Raw genomic sequence first — 21,953 nt, forward strand, 5'->3', positions numbered from 1 at the left:
GTGTGCTATAATTATTGTAGTATCTTAATTATGATACTACTTAATTAAGATTAATTGATAGACTTGATGGAATAAAGTTTCTACTTATTAATTTGAGTCAGCCAACACCTTAATATCAACACGTGACCGGATCTTTTTAAACAGAAACGGAAGTTGTGCAGTGGCTGAAATATACCTAATTCAAATGTCGTGTTCAACGTGCTCTAGGAAGTTAAAGAATATTTATCTGCTATAAAAATTATATAGTTACTTATGTACGCATTTTACGTGTTAAAGTAAGATGAGGTTTGCATACAAGGTAAAAATAATATTTCTAAGTAACTTTTTTTTACATAAAAAGTTTAAATTACAATTGTGTATACAAAATTCCTAACCTGTACTACATATACTTATATTTACGTTATTATAAAATACTTATTACTTATTTTTTATAGTTTTGCAATTTGCTTGGTGCAGTTTATCGTAAGGGAGATTTAATATTTTCTCCAGATGGATCGTCAGTTATTAGTCCCGTGGGAAATCGGATAACAATATATGATTTGAAAAAGTAGGTATTTAACGTTAAGTAATTCATTTTACATTTCAGATTTATACCAACTAATTCTCTGAACAATATTTTCAGTAATAAATCATGTACATTGCCAGTGGAAAGTAGATACAATTTTACAACAATAGATTTATCTCCTAATGGAGCACTGTTAATTGCTGTTAATGAAGGTATCCATATTTCTAGTATAAGAGAATATTGTTTCTTTGTAGGAATAATGCAATACTAATGCAGTTTTGTTATAATTTTATCTAACAAATTTTCTTGTAGCGGGTGAAGCCCATATAATTAGTATGATCAGTAAAATGGTAATACATAAATATAAATTTAATCGACGTGTCAGACGAGTAAAATTTTCTCCAGATGGTAAACATTTTGCAGTATGTAAAGATCACAATGGTATGCTTTATATATATATTTGTATCATTTTACTTTTTTGCTAGGTCAGTTTTTATAAAGATTCACTCAATAAAAACTATTATTTTCAGTATTTATATTTAATGCCCCTGGATTACAAACAGGTGAATATAATCCATTTATCATGGAACGAGTGTTTCATACAGCTATGGATGATACAACTGTTGTAAATTGGTCTTATGATTCAAAATTACTAGCTGTTGGTTCTAAAGATATGGCTACTAAAATTTATTGCTTAGAGAAGTATGCAAACTTTAGGTATCTTAATCTTGGTGGTCACTCCGATGGAATTGTAGCATGCTTTTTTGAAAAAAAGAATTATGATTTAATTACAATTAGTCGGTACGTATTTCTTTTTAAATAGTATTAATTGCACAGCATGTAAGAGGTTTCTTACAATATTTTAATAACATGTTTTCCTGTATAAAGAAATGGACAACTGTGCATATGGGAGTGTACAATTGATCCAGAAGATCTAATGCTGTTAGGTCCGTCTGTACCTAAGAAAGAGAAGAAAACTGATAACGATGAAGAAGACGACGTTGATCTCGAGAAAGCTATAGAAAAAACAAACAAAGTGGCCAAAGCTGATGAATACAATTTATCAAAAACTGGTACATTTTCTTCATAGTTTTTTCTATAGAATCCATTCGTGTAGTCATATTTTGAAAAATGTAACACTTAGGTAATTCGTTTAAACGATTATCTGTTTAAGCGATTTATATTTTACAGGAAATTCAGCCGAGTCAGATGCTGAAAGTGAAACAGAAGTGAAAAAATTGCGTTACGTCAAATTGTGTCGCCACTATTTATCTACCGACGTTCAGAAAGGAGAAAAAGAAAGAGGAGCACTTACTGCAGCTGCATATCATCAACAGACTAATATTTTGGTAGTAGGATTTAGTAGTGGTTCATTTTGTTTGTATGAAATGCCTGATGTGAACATGATTCACTCTCTAAGGTACTGCCTATTCATATTAGGTACAAGGATTTTTTTCTGAATCTGCATATGTATTTTTTTTTTTCAGAATATCACACCAACGTATTTCATCTATTGCCATAAATTCGACTGGCGATTGGATTGCATTAGGGTGCTCTAAAGCTGGACAATTGTTGGTTTGGGAATGGCAAAGTGAAACTTATGCCATGAAGCAACAAGGTCACAGTAATAACGTAAACTGTTTAGCATATAGCCCAGATGGCCAATACATTGTTACTGGAGGTGATGATGGAAAAGTAAAATTGTGGAACACGATGAATGGATTCTGTTCCATTACGTTCAGTGAACACACGTCCACGGTAACTGGAATCACGTTTAGTCATAATAGAAAATTTATTGTTTCTGCATCGCTTGATGGAACTGTTAGAGCGTACGATTTGGCGAGGTACAGGAATTTTCGAACTCTCACTTCGCCGCGACCGGTACAATTCTCCTGTGTTGCCCTAGATTCAAGCGACGAGTTTATTGCAGCTGGAGGTCAAGACTTCTTCGAAATTTATTTATGGAGCGTTAAACTTGGTACGCTTTTGGAGGTACGTACATGTTAAGTATTTCCGTACTGGATACGTGTCAACAAAATTAAAAATTAATTGTGTATGCATCTCATGTATTAGATATTAAGCGGACATGAAGGACCAGTTGTTAGTTTAGCATTCAATCCAAGTCCTGCAAGTACAGAGTTAGCCTCTGTATCGTGGGACAAAACATTGAAAATATGGAACGCAATCGAAAGTGGTTCCTCACACGAAACGATACAATTAACTGCAGACGGTTTATATGTTACTTATAAACCTAATGGTGAAGAAGTGGCAGTAGCTACGTTAGACGGGCACATATCGTTTTTCCATTGTAAAACAGCAACTCAAGTTGGTAGTATTGAAGGCAGGAATGATCTAGGAAGTGGAAGGTCTGCTACTGATCTTATTACAGCTAAGAAAAATCTTCAGGGCAAGTAAGTATTTTTCCTTCAGAATGGAATGTGCGTATATATCATTAAACCTAAATGTATGTGCAAATTTTTAGGGCCTTTAGAACTTTATGCTACTCAGCCGATGGTACATGTATATTAGCTGGTGGGCAATCTAAACACATATGTATTTATAATGTACAAGAATATATACTTGTAAAGAAATTTGTAGTAACTCAAAATAGATCATTCGATGCGGTAGATGTAAGTTATCCTTAATATCAGTTTTAATTTATATATTTAATGCTATACTTTTTTCAATCACTAATTTTTTAATACAATTTCATTTTTCCATAGGACACTGTAAATAGACGGAATTTAACAGAGTTTGGGAATTTAGCATTAGTAGAAAAACGTGGTGTACATGAAGGTGGAAACGTAACAATACGACTACCGGGAGTTAGAAGTGGCGATTTGGCGGGTAGAAATACGAAACCTGAAGTTAGAGTGTATAGTTTACAATTCTCCCCAACAGGTAAATTTGTATTATATACTTTAGTTTTTAAACACAAGTGATACATGTAATGATGCTTCTTATATTTATGTTTTACAGGACAAGCATGGGCTGCAGCAACGACGGAAGGATTATTATTATATTCGCTAGATGCTGGCTTGGCATTTGATCCATTTCAATTGGAGTTAGGTATTACACCGGCAACTGTGAAAACTACATTGAATGAAAAGGAATACACAAAAGGTTTGATAATAAATACATTGCTTTCACTGTCCTTTAAGTAATGCGAAATGTATTGGTAACAGCTTTTTTCAGCATTAATGATGGCTTTAAAATTGAACGAGAAGGTGTTGATAAAGAGCGTTATAGAAAACATACCATGTTCAGAGAGTAAGTTTAAAACAATTTAAAAGATAAGCTTACTTAGTTCACGTGTATTTATTGTACATGTATTTCGTTTCAGTTGATCTAACAGTAACAGCTATATCTGACATTTATGTAGAAAGGGCACTGAAATTTATAGCATTAGAATTGGAATTCACAAGGCACATACATTTTTATCTTCTCTGGATAGAAACTATATTGACTAAACATGGATCGAAAATAAATTCTGCACTACAAATGCCAATATTGTTGATGCTGCAGAAAAATATGCAAAAGAAGTATAACGATTTAAGTAAAATGTCAGCATCCCTATTTGTATAATTTATCAGTAATGTATCCCTAAGAATCACAAATTTTTTTTCTATTGTTATAGATGTGATTTTAATCAATACACAATGAGTTATTTGAAACGACTCGGAAATTATAAAGACGAAAGGACAGGTTCAAAGGCTGTACAATTGGAGACTGATGATAAATCTGAAAACTCTGATGAAATGGATACCGACTAGAAATGTACTATAAATCAGGTCATTATTGATATGTATGTATATATTGCATACGCGTGTACACATTACATACCAATTTTTTAAAGTAACTGTAAGTTTAGAATAAATTTATTAATCATATGTTGAGAATGAGTATGCCTTGACATACGTAGTTTATACACTTTTTCTAATTAACTAAAGATTTGTAATTTCATGCCGCTTTCTTAAGTAGGAGTATCGGCCAGTACAAAATTATGAATAGCATGAATAGTATGGGAAATCCTATTCTGCTATACGTATCTATCATTTGCGACCTAGTTCTATGTGCACGTACCATTGGATATTCAGGGTCTAACCACGTATTTTGTAGCAGCTTGCTACTGGCCCTTTTATTTTTTAGTTTTGTTGTATATGCTGAATCATAATCCCAGGCGTTTTGACCCTTTTCCATAGCAATTACACGCTAAAAATAAGAAAGAATTTGCATCTTTCGTGTACGCATTTAATTTTTGAAGCCTTGTAAGTCTTTAATTAATTGTGAATTTGAAATTCGATCTCAAATTTCTATGCAGGCAGGTGTGTCTATCATTAGCTGCAATTTTTAACTAACAAATTCATTAGCAGATTTAACATGAATTGAATTCTATACTTTTTATTTCTAGGCAAAAAATAGCAAGTGGTTATTTCTTATGCTGATGAAAAATTTTCTACTATGTTTGTTTAGTTTACTTCATTATTTATCAACTAATCAAAGACTTACAATACTTTTTGTTACATCATGACGCATATTTGTTACCGCAATTTACACATGCAGTGATAATACATTGGGTATACAAACTGTTGAGTAATAGCGAGACATTATCGAGCTCTGTAGATCGTATTCTAACTGATACCGTAAATCAAGTACTTTTACGACGACGAATTCACCAAGAGCAGCGAATACGAACATCATACAACCAGCCATCCAAACGTCTAATGCCTAAAATACGCAAAATACGTTTAAGAGTCAATTTTTTTTATAATAGTAGAAAATTATGATTTGCGTAAAAGGAAATGAATTTTACAGTTTTGATCTTCCATATTCGAATATCTGATTAGATTAGATCATACATGTATTTAAAATATTGTTAGCAAAGGGACACGTACTTTTACGTAAGCAACTGGAGGAATATCGCTTTTCAAACCAGTAAACATAGTAACCAAAGTGAGCATACTAGTCACTAATAGAGCTACTCGACCAGGTATTGCATCCAATCCTAACCAGAAGCTAAACCAAGAGAGCATCACCACCAACGTGGACGGAGCGAACGTTTGTATCAAGTGATGACCGATTTGTCTTTCAAATCGAAAGAAGACTACCAATCGAGAGAAATTACCTGTGAATTAATTAAACATAGATTCTATGGAATCTGGATATCACTCATTTATTGGAATACAATTTTTATACTTCTGAATCTTTAAATATCTTGTCTTTTTAATTTTAAACACTGTATCTACACACGGTGTCCCAGAGAAAGAGTTAGAGACGAAGAGACGTGATTCTGTAGATGTTTCGGAACAACATTTTCCTTTGGCAAAATGCAAAGTTAGATATGATTTTTGAATTATTAACGAAAGACAGTGACCAGTGAGAGCACGCGTAGGATCTGTCCTTAGCCACGGGTAGGTGGGGTAGGTTGGCTTGGATCGTGATGCTCGGCCGTGGCTCAGCGCGGGCCCTACGCGTGTTCTTATTGGTCAGTGTCTTTCGTTAATGATTCAAAAAGGCCACCCCTTGCATTTTGCCAAAGGAACTTGTTTTCAGAAACATCTAACTCTTTTCCTGGAACACCCTGTATAATAACAATATTGCATATCGGAAAAAGGATCATACCACTTTTCTCAGGCATGTAGTCAACAGTTTCTTCGGTAACTACTGGTTTACCGATATCGTACTGTAAGAGCTTCAGTTCTGGATTTACGGTCACATCACCCGCACCCCATCTCAATCGTACCTTGTTTTTGTGATATGAAACTGAGACAGATTTCCGGAATAGATAACAAAATTAAATATAATGTTAATAAAAAAAATGATACTGGAAACAGGTGTACCTAACAGTTCATATGCATTTGGTCTTATTTTATTCGTTAATGAACTTACAACTCTCTATATAAATGGGGCAAATTTGTATGTCCATTGGATAAAGCTGAAATTCCATTTGGCAGGCGATAATGGCATGCATTCTAGCCGAGTATTTGACCGTTTTGTTTCTGTACAATGTAACTGAGGAAAATTTGTGATTTAGCGCCGCAATTTCTGAAAGCAAATGACTTTTATTTAATTTTAAACCAAAGGGCCGAAGTTTTAATATCTTTAGTTACCAAAATTTAAAATTACCGGAAACTTTTGCGTTTAAAAAATAAGGATCTGGCTGCCATAAACTGTCGAAAAATTCAGGAGGCAGTGTCACGTAATCATCACCTTCCTCAAAAATATTTTCTGGCATGTCCAGTCGAGATTCGATCCAACTCTGACGGACGAACATGTCCACTCTATTTGATGAATATTTTGATCTTTACGTATCATTGCATTTAAAGAATTTCCTCATTGACTTACCGGAAATCCATATCTTCGACATTTATCGAATTGATATCAGCTACGAAAATGTTGAAATCCACTATCACCGGCAGTCCTTGCTTTGATGGAGGTCTGATCTCTGCGTTATTTTCAAATTCATTTAGATATTAAAAACAAACACCATATGTATATACGCACAAACGCTAGCAGTATACATCCGGTATCAAAGGTATTCACAGATATCCATATTTTTTAGTAGAATTTTTTAATGGATTTTCTACACTTTATGATTTCATATAAATTTTTTTATTCGCGAAGAGTTTTGCAGAACAAGATTTAATGATGTTTGGATTTTTCAATAATGTCCAATAATAAAGAGAAGAGAAGAATAAAGTTCTATCACACTTTAAGAAAAAATAGTATTTTACTGAATTATAGTACTGACGAACCTTTTACGTAATATTCTGGTAGAACTATCCTCGATCTCAGCGTAGAATTTTTTGCATCATCAGCTAATAAGCTACGGAAAAATAAAGAAATGTTTTTAAAATTGGGATGACCATCGAAACATATAAACATACTGCATAGATATATCAATCTTTTAATTTCTTTTTGCCCTAAAATAGAACACTTTAGATCTCTAGAGACTCTAAAAATATTTTCAATCGTTCTATTTCTATTTTCAAGAAATAAGATTTTGATTAAATATGCGCGTTCTTTTAATTGAAATATACCTCGTACTAGAACGAACTTCCGTAAAGAGTTTCAAGCAAGAATAAAAGAAAACAGTCAGGACCGTGTTCTTCATCCTAAGATTTCGACAACTGCCAATATCTGTTTTGACTAACTATTCTGTCGGTTACGATGCGTTGGTTCCAATTAATCTATTACAATGGTAGTTATACGCAATCTACTTCAATTGCAAATTCGTTAATAAATATCTCCGACGTTGAGCTCGTTAAGAATTGTGCAATGATTATGATAGAATAATATACAATAAACATTTTCATGAGAAGTTTTAATAATCATAGAAAATGTGAAAAATAGTAATTATAAATTGCATAATATACTATCTTCTCAATTAATCAAAGATCGATAAATATATAGATAAAATCTGTATCTGATCACGTAGCTTCATTGTTGGCACAATTGAAATAAAATGATTAGGTCACATATCAGTTTATTGTTTGCGATTAGATTATAGTGACTTAAGCTTATTTAAACAACAGGCTCAGCGTTAATCTAACTGATTTCAAATCGCAAAAAATAAGGATTCAAATTTATTCCTCGAGAGGTTTATGTTTTTTTGAGGGCAGTTAAGTTTACAACTTAAAATTTCTAATACGGCTAATTGCTCATGGACATTTGTAGGAATGCGGCTACTCGAAGTACAATATTCAGAACTTTTACTATAGCGGTTGCCGGTCCATTTAGTCTACAATCATCAGTTGTGGTCCTTTTATATTTCCATTGAAGGTGTTATATTCCAATTACTGGTATAAAGAGAGGAGTATCAAGTTGAAGATTTCATTTAACTGAGTTTACTCTGTGGCAAGTTTTACAAAATGCTCCCTTGTGCTCTACTATCTAAAAGAAGAGTTTTCAACATTTATTTACGTCATTGTTTCGTACTGCATATCAATAATAAAAATATAATAATAATAATTATAATAAGAAAAACATTCCAGAAGATTTTTGAATGTATATACTACTGGGTTAACAGGCTTTGTTTAACAAATGAAAAATGAGAAAAGATGAAAACGTCAATTGAATCAAGTCGGCTGCTGGTTGGCGACAGATTCTGGCAAATATGGGAAGAAAATGATTGTTATGCTCTGTCATGCATATGATACGATATGAAAAATATGTAGAAATATCTTTCTACAAAATTACGGATCAACTAACTGATCCAGCTATTTTTATTATACTTTTGTGACTTCACATACATATAAAAAGTATAAGTATCATCATTTTTATGTCAACTTTTTAGAAAATGAGAGGATTTCCAGTTAAAAATTTGCAAATACGATATATATATCGTATACATATATATGTATTTAAAAATTTTTAGTGTAGGGATCGTGGTAGGGATATAAACAGGAATCTTTGATGGTTCTGTTGGCAATATGCTACAAAAAGTATAGGGTTATTGCGTATTCGTCACTCTGGTTTCTAACCAATTATTGTGATTTCTCGTCATCCGTTTTCCTCCGGAAAAGTTAGGCGTTTGCTTAAGTATCGTTTCCTATCAGTATTTTACTAATACGAAATAGTTGAAGAAAATGTTTGGGTCAGGAGCTAATCCAATCTTAGTTTTAAGTAGGTTAAACAATAATGACTTTGATTTTCATTTGTTTAAATAGATAGTCAGATAAATTTTATTCACGATGTCGTGTGCTTTGATTATTGCAGGTGAAAATACGAAACGTGATACCGGCCGAAAGGTTCAGAGAGAAAACATTCAAGCCGGAAAGGTGAGTAAGCCGTACTCGTGTTATTTACCTTTTAAGGCCTACTCGAATATCCGTACGCCCACGTGCATTGTTTTCCTAAATAGTACATTGATACTATTTATATATATTTTAATTTAAATATAGCTATCAATGAATTTAAGTAATATTTTCGATTCAGTTATGTGTAATTTTTTAAGACAAAATTAAAAATTGTTTGATTTCTTTTTCCCATGAAGGCAATTGCAGATGTCATTCGAACATGTCTTGGTCCACAAGCAATGTTAAAAATGTTGATGGATCCAATGGGAGGTATAGTCATGACCAATGATGGAAATGCTATATTGCGTGAAATAACCGTACAACATCCTGCTGGGAAATCGATGATAGAAATCGCTAGAACTCAAGATGAAGAGGTTGGAGATGGTACCACGTCAGTTATCGTATTGGCTGGAGAAACTTTAGCTGTTGCTGAACCTTTTCTTGAACAAAATATGCACCCTACAATAATAATAAGAGCATTTCGTCAAGCTTTAGAAGATATGGTTACAATTCTCAATGAACAAGTCAGTACGGATCTTGATTACAATGATCGAAGCAAATTGATTGAAGTAATCAATTCCTGTGTGGGAACTAAATTCATTGGACGCTGGTCTGACTTAGCATGTCAGATTGCTTTGGATGCAGTGTATACTGTTATGCTTGATGAAAATGGCAGAAAAGAAATAGACATAAAACGCTACGCAAAGGTAGAGAAAATTCCTGGTGGTACTATCGAAGATAGTACTGTTCTGAAGGGAGTAATGTTCAATAAAGATGTTACTCATCCAAAGATGAGACGATACATTAAAAATCCGAGAATAGTTTTATTGGATTGTAACTTGGAATATAAAAAGGGAGAATCTCAAACTAATATAGAGATAATGAAAGATACCGATTTTACTAAAATCTTAGAAATGGAAGAACAATTTGTTAAGAAAATGTGTGAAGACATCATAGCAGTAAAACCCGATGTAGTAATCACTGAGAAAGGGGTGTCGGATTTGGCACAGCATTATCTTGTTAAGGCTGGAATTTCTGCAATCCGTAGATTGAGAAAAAGTGACATTAACAGAATTGCTAGGGCTTGTGGAGCATCTGTCGTAAATCGCACGGAGGAGTTAAGAGATGACGATGTTGGAACAAAAGCTGGTCTCTTTGAGATTAAGAAGCTTGGTGATGAATACTTTTGCTTTATTACGGAATGTAAAGATCCTAAGGCATGCACTATAATCTTAAGAGGTGCAAGCAAGGATGTATTAAATGAAACCGAGAGAAACTTGCAGGACGCTTTACATGTTGCGAGGAATCTTCTTCTTGAACCTAAATTGGTGCCAGGTAATCAATGATTTCTCATCGACAATTTGTATTGTTTATGTTGTTTCTTGTTTTATCGTTGAAATCTGTTGTTAAAGGTGGAGGTGCTGTCGAGATGGCAGTATCAAGACTTCTGGCGGAAAAAGCGGGAAGGCTGGCAGGCGTAGAACAGTGGCCTTACAAGGCAGTAGCACAGGCACTAGAAATAATTCCAAGAACTCTTGCACAGAATTGTGGTGCTAATACCATTAGAACTCTGACTGCATTGCGTGCGAAACATGCTACTGAAGGAATGACATGGGGCATCGATGGAGAGACAGGCCAATTAGTAGATATGAAAGATCGTGGTATTTGGGAGCCGTTATCCGTGAAACTACAGACGTATAAGACAGCTATTGAAACTGCTATTTTATTGCTAAGAATTGATGACATTGTATCAGGAAGCAAGAAGAAGAAATCAGATAACGAATCTGGTCAACCTGCCCAAGTTACAGAAGAATCTATGAAGGATTAAAAATATTAAATTTGCATCGTACTTGAAAAGCTTTGTATTTGTGTTAACATCTAATAATTCACGCCCTCGGTAATTTTATTATTATTAGATTCATGTTCATGGAACACATTATTTGCTGTATGCATTTTTATGATAATAAAAATACTTTGACAAAGTATTAATTACGCACTACCTCAAACAATTTGATACTTTACCTATGACAAACAATTGCTGTAGTAATTGCTATTTGGCTCCTATGTTTCAATAACCTGTGTAACAATTATATAGAATTATATAAATATTTGTAGATATAATCTTCAATTAAACATAAAAATTTTTTTTATTATATTCTATTATTGACTTTTTAATATACAGTGAAAGAGAATATATATAAATATTATTTTTTCAATGTCCCTATGTTAACTATTTGTGTTGTATCGTATTATGATTATAATTAAGCATAATTCTACCTTGCGAATTGAATTGTATGAATATATGTATCAATCTCATTAATTTAGCTTTAATTTCAGTTAAAACATTTTATTCGACACTGGTCAATCGTACCATCGAAAATTGTTACTTTTGAACGATTCTTATTGTAGATATAAATCATAATTTATTGAAGCATGCACATATTTAGGAAACATTTTATGGGATTGCGATGCATTTTGAATTTGGGGGACAAAGATTAGAAAGGTGGCGTTTCACGCGATACAGGTATATCGATTGTGTATGTAGGGTGGCCGCCTGGCCGGTATGAGTGAAGGCCGACGAATGGGATAGAATTTTCGTAACGGCTCTTCGCGAAACTCGAAACTCGGATAGACGTGGACTAAACGATGAGAATGAATGTGAGATGATGTCGGGCACGTCTCGCCAATTGGGAACATCGAATGGTGGTAAAAACCGACTTAATTTTCAATTGTTTCTCGAATTCCTGTGCATAAATATCGTGTTGTCGACGTTTCTGTCAAGGCTGGCAGATGTTTAAATATTTTTTCGCGACTTTCATACAATCAAAGGGATGCAAAGCATATCAGCGAGGTTTTTAATACACAATTATTCCGATATTAATGAGAATACATCCACGTGGCTGCGTGTGCACGGAAGTGATTTTCGTATCTGTTTACTACAGGATTGACAGGTGTCTATGTTCTTTTAGTTTTTAACAACAATTGTTATTAAATCATTATTAGTATCCAACATTTATTTCATGCAATCATAGAGCATCTGTTTCGCTGCTTTATTTCTATTTGCGTTGACTGATGTTTGTAAATAGTGCATCTTAAGATAAGTTCTTCATGTAAAGAGAAAAACATAATATTTTGCAAATGTTCACATTTATGTTTTATGTAGGTATGTATATTCTGTCAATAATATGTTTATGAACATTATTTATCACTGGTTTCTAATTTTAATTTGTTTTAATATTTAATTTCATTTAACATTAGCTATTTATCTTATGGGAATGAGTAGATTCTTTATATTTAATATATATTAAGTAAAATTTTATTCTATGATCAGAGATTTTCATTTATCAATTAGGCCCTGAGTGGGATTCTTTAATGGAGGTTCATCATGAACCAATTGAAAAAAATTATAAACTACTGGAAGAAATTGGAAAGTAAGTTATTATATTATTATATGTTGTGATAATGACCAAATACATTTTATCTATGCATACACTTACTGCAATATAAATTGCAGAGGACAATTTGCGATAGTACGAAAATGCATGGAAATAAGAACTGGAGAGTTGTATGCGGCCAAGATTATGAGAAAAAGGCGGGTTGCCAGAGGTGTTGCAGCTGCAGATATTGGTACATATACATATGTGCATGTTCATTAATATTTTTGCTTCTTTGGATGGAATAATTGTTAAGTTTTTGTTTTAGCTCGAGAAGCAGGTTTACTAGCACGATTGAGACATCCAAATATAGTTTCATTGCACAAAGTTGTTGACACAGGCACAACAGTCGTTTTACTTCTAGAATTAATTTTGGGGGGAGAACTTTTTCATTGGGTACCATCTGGTGAATTAGAAGCTGCACATGTGGTTTGTCACTATCTTAACAGTGTATATTATAAACAGAATTTTTTACATCATAACATGTATAATAAATAATATTTTTTATAGGTCCGTCAGGTCTTAATGGCCCTCAGTCATTTACATTCCCATCAAGTTGCTCATTTAGATATCAAGCCTGAAAATATTCTTTTATGTACTCCACCGCCAATGCCAAATATTAAATTAATAGGTATTTTACATATATTAATTTCCTTGAATGAACACTGCTCAGTTGTGTGTAACATAATTTAACATAAAATGTTGTATATACAGATCTAGGTCTGTCACATCGATTGGTACCTGGATCTGAACATAGAGCATTATTCGGTACACCAGAATTTGTTGCACCTGAAATTGTTAATTATGAACCACTTAGTTTGGGAACCGATCTTTGGGCAGTAGGCGTTTTAACGTACATTCTCCTAAGTGGTGCGTCTCCATTCCTAGGTGAAGACAAACAAGAAACGTATGCAAATGTTGCTGCTTGCCAATATCAGTTTGACAATGAATATTTCAGTACAGTATCTGAAATTGCCAAAGATTTCATAAGATCCTTGTTGATCAAGGATCCAAAGTAAGTGTGAGAATCCTATAATTTTGTGCTAAAAATTTTATTTTCGTAATTAATAACGAAAAATTTAATTTGCAGAGAAAGAGGAACTGCAGAATCGTGCCTTAAACATCCTTGGATCCTCACGGTCTGTTCCTGATATACAATATTCTAACTTTCTTTGCAATTGTCAGATCTGACTATAATCCTTATTCGAATTATTTTATTCGTTTCATACAAAATAACGATTTATTTATATATATCTTGACTAATGTTAGTATCATTTGTACAGTTACATACAAATTATACATCATACATGCAAATTATTTCTCACAGAATATACATTATTAAGTTAAATGTAACAAATTTTTTTATTGACTATATATATATATGTACCTTTATTCTGATTAGAAAATATAACATTTCTTACATTGGTGTACATAACGCTATAGAGAGATTAATTTTCTGTTGATCATTTATTTTTAAGAACAAGTAATTTAACGCACTGTATTTATGAACAACATTAGATCATATTTTTTGTTATTCTGTAGGAGTCAGAAGCCTGTCAAGGTCTTGGTGAAGCTATGATTAGTGCCGTTAAACGGGGCTGCGTCGAGGCTGTGTCCCAGTTATTGTTGCAAGGAGCGCCATTGAACGTGAAAGATTCTGTAAAAATCTTGTTATTAATAATTTAGTGATCAGGATTATATATAACATAATTAATGTATAAGCAATTATTTGTTTAACCAGAAAGAAGATACGCTTTTACATATAGCTTGCGAAGCAGGAGACGAAGCGATGGTGACATTTTTAATTGAGAACGGCATAGACCTTGATACATCGAATCAGAAGGGCTTAACGCCACTACATGTGGCTGCTAGGCACGGGTTTATTAATCTTGTTAGACATTTGTGCCTTGCTGGTTGTGACGTTGACAAAACAAATCGTGGGATCAGGGCAGATGTGACAGCAATTAAATATGGACATCCTGATATTGCGTCTCTGTTGGATAAGCTTCGAAATGTATGTTACTGATTAATACATTCTTGTGTTTTTACTAAAGCCGTGTTACATTGCAGCCTGTTCAACGCGAAAATTATATTAAACAGTTGCAACCGACGCACAGACCAATAGATCGTCTGCACGTAAGACTTTTAGGACATTGTGCATCAGGAAAATCATCCTTGATAAACTCTCTGAAATCGGGGATGTTCAGCTTCGGGTTTTTTAGAAGATCAAGGAGTCAGAATTATACTACGAAGGTATGTAAAATGAAATTTAAGTGGCAATATATTTGTTATAAATAACCCTTTTTTCACATAATATATAATACATTTATTTCATTTTTTATCACAGAGGGAACCAAGTATCGAATTAGATGTAACTAGCAAGCATGGCTCACTTAGTTTCGAATACAGCGACAGCGAATACGAAAGTACACAGGGAGTGGAGTGGAGTCGTGGTAACGTAGGTGAGTGGACATGACTTGTCAGTTCTTTTAGTATTTTAAGACGGAGGAACGGATTTATAAATTCAATTAATAATTAGGCGGAGAATGTGTCTTCTGGGAGTTATGTGGCCGTGAAGAATTCTTAGCATCTTATCACTATGTACTCACTTTTCAACAACCGGCCGTACATCTTATCACTGTTAGCCTTAAGGAACCACTCACTGTTCAACTCCAGCAGGTGAAATTTTGGCTACGATTTATTTCAGATCGTATCGCGACAACTAATTTTGGTAAATTTCACTATTTATTCTTTCGATTCTTGACTACAGCGTATACTCCCGTATAAGGAACAGTGAGATACAAGTTTTTAGATAATGCACGTTCGAATACGGGAGGTTGTCGTACATTTAGTAATAAATGATAGGTTTTCATGCATATCCTTGTACAATAGGTTTTGGTGGGAAATACAATGATGTGAAGGTAATCTTGGTCGGCACTTACGCTCCGGAACCTCTTGCTCCAAATTCAAACAGCGGTAGCCTTCTTGCTCTACTTTTACCTTTTTTGAAAGAATTTATGCCAATTTTGGGAGACGAACCCCAAATGGTCGCAGTGGATGCAACTAATCCTTCTAGTCCTGGTCTGAAACTTCTAAGATCTTACTTGAATCATGCAAGGATGGAATTTTTAGAGGTGAAGTGATAATACAATTTATGAAAGTTATCATCACTCTTACAATTTATACTCTTAATATATAGTAATTCTTTTATATTACCAATTACTGCCAATTGGAAAAGAAAAAAATGATTATTACGAGTCTCTCAGATTTAACCGAGTCTTGTTAATAACTCGTAATCAGTTTGAACGTCTTATTGTATTCTATCGTATTTAACAAACTAACTTTTTTAAACACATTAAATTAATCAAATTATTGCATGTTATACATAGTATCAAATAAAAATTAAGATCATACTACATTTAATTTAAATTGGGAATGTAGGATGTAAATTACATTTAACTGTGTTTTAATAGTATATCGATTCGTTGAAAAATAAGATAGATCGTTTTGAATTTGAATGATTTACATCCAGAAGTCTCAATTTAGCACAACAATCTGCAATCTCATTTCATGCTTGGTTGCACGAGCGACTCGTTCAGTCAGAAAAGAAATCAAATATATCATTAAAAGATTTATACATAATATACGTATTCTATAAAATATAAAAAGTTTAGGTTCTCAGCTTAATATCTCGTGTACATAACTGTACTTCCACATTTTTTTACAGGGATATCGCCCAGTATTTGTACAGCATGCAATAAATGTGTGCATTAACATTATCAAAAACGGTTCTGATTCGAATTGAGCCATTCATTTGCATACTTGCTGATTCCATTTGTATAATTCACAATTCTCTTTGATTTTCAATCTCATGCCATGTTAATACATATTATGCTAATTAAGCATATTCACTCCTAAATACGATGCAATCGTTTTTGTTGAAGTTATAATTCAGTGATCCATGGTCATTTCATGATGCATGGTTGATTTGATATACATATATATACTTATATATATATAAGTAATTGAGCTCACCAAATACGATACTGTTGTATTCATAATCTTAAATCAAAACAATTATTTATAACATTTGATCAAGCACATTCCTTGAAAAAAGAAAATATTTTCTATGTAAACTTTCCTTGTATCTGCTGTCACATTCTATCACATAATCAATTTACTAACAACATGTATTTTAGTTGCTGATTATTTGGTCATTAACGTTTATTAACATCAGCCTTACTGCATGCAATGCATGATGTAGGAAGGACCGGAAGTTGCAGAAAGTATTCTCCGACGTGACACGCCGCGGGCTGCGGCCTCGTACGTGCCCTTGGCGAATCTTGATAAACAGGTCGAACTATTTCTCAATTCCTTTGATAAAAAAAGTGATGCGTAATAAATGAAGCTGTAAATTTATTTAACAATTGCTCTAACGCTTTATCCCATTAATACATACGTGCACTAACTCTCCAATGCAATTAAGAAACTCTTGTATATATATTTTCTGCATCAGTGTATTACCAATAATTTTTCCGTTGTTCTTAATCATTAAGGATCTAATAATCTTATTATAGAGTGCACTAGTATGGACTGGTCTAGCCGAATCTTGGAGATCGTATGTGCAATCTTTAGAGGCATCTCCGGTTATGCTTACACAAGAGGAATTTTTGAAGGAAGTTAGAAAGATTAATCCGTTAGTTTCGTTAGAGCATTGTAGACACCTTGGATTGCAATTACAGGTTTGTTATCGAGAGTTTCTAAATTCCTTTTTCTTTATATCTTGATATATCTTTATATTTTCTCTTGCGCTAGAATTTAGGGGAATGTATTCTTCTTCCGGGAAATTTAATAGTTTTGAGTCCAGAATGGTTTTGGCAAGATGTAATAAATTGGCAATTGAGCTTGGAACAAAGAGGACGCCTGGGTGGTCGAACCACCGGTGTTTACGCTTTGGAAGATTTTCAGGCGCGTTGTCCATGCCCTGCAGCTCAAGCTCTGCAAGCTTTACAAGCTGTAAATTTATGTGTCCAGGTATGCTGCTTAACGTATAATTTTACGTCCAGTTATGTTCGTGTAATACGATTCAGATTTTTATACCTTCAGTGCGAGGTGGACGAGGACGAAGTTGAATATGAAATTCCATGTTTGAATTTCGTTGAGCGTTTACCAGGATTATGGGAACCATGGAAATCATGTTCCAACGTTTTACCTCATGCCGGTCTTCGTCTTTCACCACCCGAGGCACCATTGTACCATTTAAGTGCAGTATTTCCACATTTGCAAGTATGCATTAACACTAAGTAACATAATGTGAATTTTGACCGTATAATTTGTAATCAATTTCTTGATAACATCGAATTACGTAGGCACAATTAAGAAAAATCACCCAGACGTGGGATCCATCGAACTCAGATTTGTATCAGTGGTGGAGAGGATCTAAATTATGTATAGGTCCTTGTGAGAGTATCATTACGTTTGAAGAAGAAGAACAGAGTTGCATAGAAATAAGAGTACGTGGACCACGAGGCACCAGTGCGCAATGTTTCACTCTCTTCAGCATTATCCTCGACGCGATCGAGACGACAATCGAACTCGTTGCTCCCGGCATGTTACTCGAGAGATATTGGTTGAGTCCTGGTCAACTTCGAGATTATGATGAAGTTAGTTATTTGGTCATGAATAAATTAGTATAAAGATAGCTACGGGCGTAACTGAACGAGCATGCATGATCAATTTTTTCACACAAACACACACAATTTACCTTCGCCACCAAACGATACAAGTAAACTTGAGTAAGTGCCAGCTGGTGCTTGAAATATGTCGAGCACGGACGGCGATATGCTCGCTTTAGCTACTTTTTTCTTTGTGTACAAGAGAATACATATATATATATATACGCGTGATTATACACACAGTTATGTCTGTAGCCACCTAATGCATCTACAACTGCATAATGATTTTTGTGGACGCGTACAGGTAATACATTCTTGGGAACCAGCGCCGGTTATATCTGCTTTAATCGATAAAGGACTTGAAGAAGCGAAACTTAAGAATCCTCTGAACGGTCGAGAAGAAACTGTATGGGAAATTGTAGGCTGTGGATTGCCTTTAATGGAAAATTGTCTTCCTGGACCAAAGCAACAGGTGAAGTACATCAAGCCTGCTGTACAAAGAAGATTGGCACAGATGCTTGACCCTCCTGATCGTCATGGAAGAGACTGGTGTTTACTTGCCGTGAGACTTGGTTTAGGAGATCGGGTTGCTCAGTTGGATAGTACGGTGGACAGTCCAACGTTGAGGTGAGTTCGCATATCTCAAGTATACGTGAAAAGAGGAAGAAATTCAACTGTTCTATAAAACTCTTTATATACTTGACAGATTATTGAATACGGCGGGTGCCGATTGTACCGTAGGTGCGCTGATACAGCAACTACGAGCTCTCGACCGTGAAGATGCTGTACATCTTTTGCTTTCTTATACACCAACATATGTGTTGTTAACGGCAACCGATTCTGAAACCGGATCCAATCTTTCTAGATGACAATGTTGCATTTATCAATGGTGCATTAACACTTTATAAAACACCGATTTCTGAGAAGAACTTCTTCCCACGTTTATGGGTTTGATAGATTTATTACGTCACCGCTTCCGCCCAAAATACATCGTGCATTGCCCTTTTAAGCTCAGTACACTATATTACAGTACATTGTCCATGTACTTCTCTAGAGGTATGTTTAAAATGTGCACATGAACACTGATGTGTACTTTTATATTCAAACACTATAGTGCACTTTATGCGGCACGAGGTTCTTTTAATACATTCTGTTTTTATAATATACGTATATATATATATATATACACATTTACTATTTACGTGTGTATGTACATATATAAGGTTGCACAACTTGCGTATAAGTTTCTGTATTTTTTCTTATGAGCTCTTATTATTTGTTAAAATCATCAAAAAGTATTTATAATTCTGTTTTACTGTTAGATTTGCAAATATTTACTTGAGGAGTTCTATATAAACAGAGTTTTAATTTAGTGATACTATTATATGATTAACTATATTCTTAATTCGTATAGACAAAATAATTCTAAACATTGTGTATGCACAAGCGTGATTCATAAAAAACGCATTTACACACTATATGAACACGATATTATCGTATTTGATACTAATATTGTTTTGAAAGCTTTTCTTGATATGCATATATATTGTATCTTGCCAAAACTCAGTGTGGATATACGCTGCTTTCTATGACATTTAGAAGCTATTTACTCTAAAAGAAACAAAGAAAAACTATTCGCACAATTCTTTGCTTTTGGTACATTTATGGAAGCTCCACTCTCAAATGGACATTTTTTACTAAAATCAGCATTCCTAAAACGTGTTTATTATGTGCCATAAACGAGACTTGCTCATCTATATCTGTTAAGAGAACTTTATGTTTCTCTAAAAGGTTTCTAAATTGATCCTTCTATTGCATTTGTGAAACAAGAAATACATTCCTATTAGCGAATCGAAGTTTCAGAAGCGAAGGATCACTGTTTTAAACAATTTCGAATAGTGACAAAGAATTCTGACGTAATATTATTCGTGTTTAATAAATACAAAAATGTTATGAAGACGCATAGCCGGTTCAGATCGAGATGCATCGCGATCGATAATTTATATCATTAAAAATGCGTAAAATTCGCTGTTTGTGTTTTGAACATATCTCTTATGTATCAGCTCTATCAAATGAACACTATTTATATTATATATACATATTTAGCATCTTAAATTAAGAAATAATTTGTATTTTTACTTTACACACACTTTACATGAATCTCAAATAATGCATGAGACTAATAGAAAACGATAAGAATAATTCTTTCGTTTCGAAAGTTCTCATTTCATCTTTGAACTGTACCCGATGTAATCTTAATTCTGTATTTCATTTATACGTATTTATTGTACAACTGACATGCACACTTGACAATTTATCGTGTGTCTAATTATGAGAATGGGAGTCGTCGAATCTTTTTCTAATTAGCGCTTTCACGGTTGTATTTTTTACCCATTGTTTTGTTCATTTTGCGTTGACATATCGGTGTTTGAAATTTAGAATTTTTTAAGAATCGTGTGTCCTGTGTGGAATTGTTTTTGCGTTGGAAAACTTTTGCTTATCAAAGATTTAAAGTGTCCAGTATTGTTAGTCACGTATACAGCATAAATATTTATGGTCAACTTTACAGTTTTATGAGTAACTTGAAGAACGAATTTTTGTCTGACTTGCTTTTAGTAATTGCGTTTCATAGATTTTGCTAAGTACGACATAAAGGACAAAATAATTAAATCTAGGATACGAAACTATTCACCGCAAGGACAGTTCAGAAGATAGGTAACAGACACTTTTAATAAATTCCACCTCACATAGATTATTATTTATACTTTGTAAAAATAAAATTGTAGAGCTCTTAATTATGTTGTGATTCGTAGTATCTACAGTCTTCTAGTTTTTATATCTTCGATGTCAAATGAAATTGCTGTTTTTAAATCCGATCTGTAAGTCAGCTTAGGAACTAAAAATATCTTATGCACTTTACAAGAAGAATTAGAACCTGATCAATTTATCATTGAAGAATCGTATTTGTGAAACTGTAATAATCAAAATTGACACAGCATATTGCATTAGCAGACTAAAGTCCAGAATCTCTAAAACAGTGAAGTTATGAAATAAATTATTGTAGTATAGTATAGTTCTGTACATTTTTATTATGCACCACCGTAGGGTAAAAAATAATCTCTTTTTGAATTCATAATTGACGACAAGTTATGCGTTAAAATTTATTTACTGTGTTAATCCGTTAATCCGATTTAATAGAATGTACACGTGTACTTATGTTTGTTCTACCGATAATTTACGATGAAATGAAACATTTGTTTGGTAGTATATACTAAAAGGAAATGTAATAGGAGTTGTAAGTAAGGATCTTATACGCTGCGCATTTATTTGTCATGACAAGTGATAAGAAATACATTAGCTGAACGAAATGTGTAACAATTCATTTTGTACTAGAAAAACCATGTTAATAAAATCACGTTGCTTCATAAACGTGTTGTAACAATCTTATACACAATCATCTATATACACAAAAGAAAATATATTTCATTACCTTCCTGATTGACTTTTCTTTACACTTAGTAATTCAAACTGTAACGATAGA

General features: G+C 33.5%; 4 protein-coding genes across 11 annotated transcripts; 3 read left to right on the forward strand and 1 right to left on the reverse strand.

Moving 5' to 3' along the window:
* Positions 1-73: 73 nt before the first annotated feature.
* Positions 74-5,716, forward strand: LOC108624750 (periodic tryptophan protein 2 homolog). Of its 3 annotated transcripts, XM_026813361.1 has the most exons (16): positions 78-298; positions 435-547; positions 623-717; positions 818-946; positions 1,036-1,306; positions 1,394-1,578; positions 1,697-1,925; positions 1,993-2,497; positions 2,579-2,916; positions 2,988-3,135; positions 3,229-3,406; positions 3,485-3,628; positions 3,701-3,775; positions 3,849-4,068; positions 4,143-4,296; positions 5,496-5,716. In XM_026813361.1, exons 1-15 carry the CDS (start codon positions 281-283, stop codon positions 4,276-4,278), a joined length of 2,784 nt encoding a protein of 927 aa, XP_026669162.1. In that variant the 5' UTR covers positions 78-280; the 3' UTR covers positions 4,279-4,296; positions 5,496-5,716. The 3 variants fall into 3 exon arrangements, with proteins under 3 accessions (XP_017879748.1, XP_026669162.1, XP_017879747.1); XM_018024258.2 differs by lacking the exon at positions 5,496-5,716 and having other exon boundaries at positions 79-298; positions 4,143-4,401; XM_018024259.2 differs by lacking the exons at positions 4,143-4,296; positions 5,496-5,716 and having other exon boundaries at positions 74-298; positions 3,691-3,775; positions 3,849-3,940.
* On the reverse strand, positions 4,368-8,732 carry alka (glycine receptor subunit alpha alkaliphile). 3 transcript variants are annotated; one of them, XM_026813362.1, is made up of 9 exons: positions 8,222-8,732; positions 7,261-7,331; positions 6,851-6,950; positions 6,632-6,786; positions 6,395-6,550; positions 6,128-6,268; positions 5,401-5,630; positions 5,093-5,233; positions 4,368-4,717 (listed from the first exon to the last, which is right to left on the reverse strand). In XM_026813362.1, the coding sequence occupies exons 1-9, from the start codon at positions 8,239-8,241 to the stop codon at positions 4,466-4,468; spliced, it is 1,266 nt and encodes a 421-aa protein (XP_026669163.1). In that variant the 5' UTR covers positions 8,242-8,732; the 3' UTR covers positions 4,368-4,465. The 3 variants fall into 3 exon arrangements, with proteins under 3 accessions (XP_026669163.1, XP_017879749.1, XP_017879750.1); XM_018024260.2 differs by lacking the exon at positions 8,222-8,732 and adding an exon at positions 7,546-7,766; XM_018024261.2 differs by lacking the exon at positions 8,222-8,732 and adding an exon at positions 7,546-7,769 and having other exon boundaries at positions 4,629-4,717; positions 5,051-5,233.
* A 220-nt stretch (positions 8,733-8,952) lies between these two features.
* On the forward strand, positions 8,953-11,292 carry CCT3 (chaperonin containing TCP1 subunit 3). The gene is made up of 4 exons (XM_018024206.2): positions 8,953-9,130; positions 9,224-9,285; positions 9,501-10,638; positions 10,716-11,292. Exons 1-4 carry the CDS (start codon positions 9,094-9,096, stop codon positions 11,129-11,131), a joined length of 1,653 nt encoding a protein of 550 aa, XP_017879695.1. The 5' UTR covers positions 8,953-9,093; the 3' UTR covers positions 11,132-11,292.
* Positions 11,293-11,826: 534 nt separating this feature from the next.
* Positions 11,827-21,841, forward strand: LOC108624768 (death-associated protein kinase 1). 4 transcript variants are annotated; one of them, XM_026813339.1, is made up of 21 exons: positions 11,827-12,009; positions 12,086-12,466; positions 12,656-12,734; positions 12,818-12,930; positions 13,006-13,166; positions 13,248-13,368; positions 13,452-13,752; positions 13,828-13,876; positions 14,280-14,396; positions 14,479-14,751; positions 14,808-14,990; positions 15,085-15,199; positions 15,277-15,468; positions 15,630-15,871; positions 17,002-17,091; positions 17,315-17,479; positions 17,553-17,771; positions 17,844-18,023; positions 18,107-18,400; positions 18,717-19,039; positions 19,119-19,281. In XM_026813339.1, exons 2-21 carry the CDS (start codon positions 12,442-12,444, stop codon positions 19,279-19,281), a joined length of 3,405 nt encoding a protein of 1,134 aa, XP_026669140.1. In that variant the 5' UTR covers positions 11,827-12,009; positions 12,086-12,441. The 4 variants fall into 4 exon arrangements, with proteins under 4 accessions (XP_026669140.1, XP_026669141.1, XP_017879780.1 ...); XM_026813340.1 differs by having other exon boundaries at positions 11,827-12,254; XM_018024291.2 differs by lacking the exon at positions 12,086-12,466 and having other exon boundaries at positions 11,967-12,009; positions 19,119-21,841.
* Positions 21,842-21,953: the final 112 nt, after the last annotated feature.

This window comes from Ceratina calcarata, unplaced genomic scaffold (genome assembly GCF_001652005.2).
Source record: "Ceratina calcarata isolate Rehan_Ccalc_2016 unplaced genomic scaffold, ASM165200v1 scaffold328.2, whole genome shotgun sequence".
NCBI lineage: Eukaryota > Metazoa > Arthropoda > Insecta > Hymenoptera > Apidae > Ceratina > Ceratina calcarata.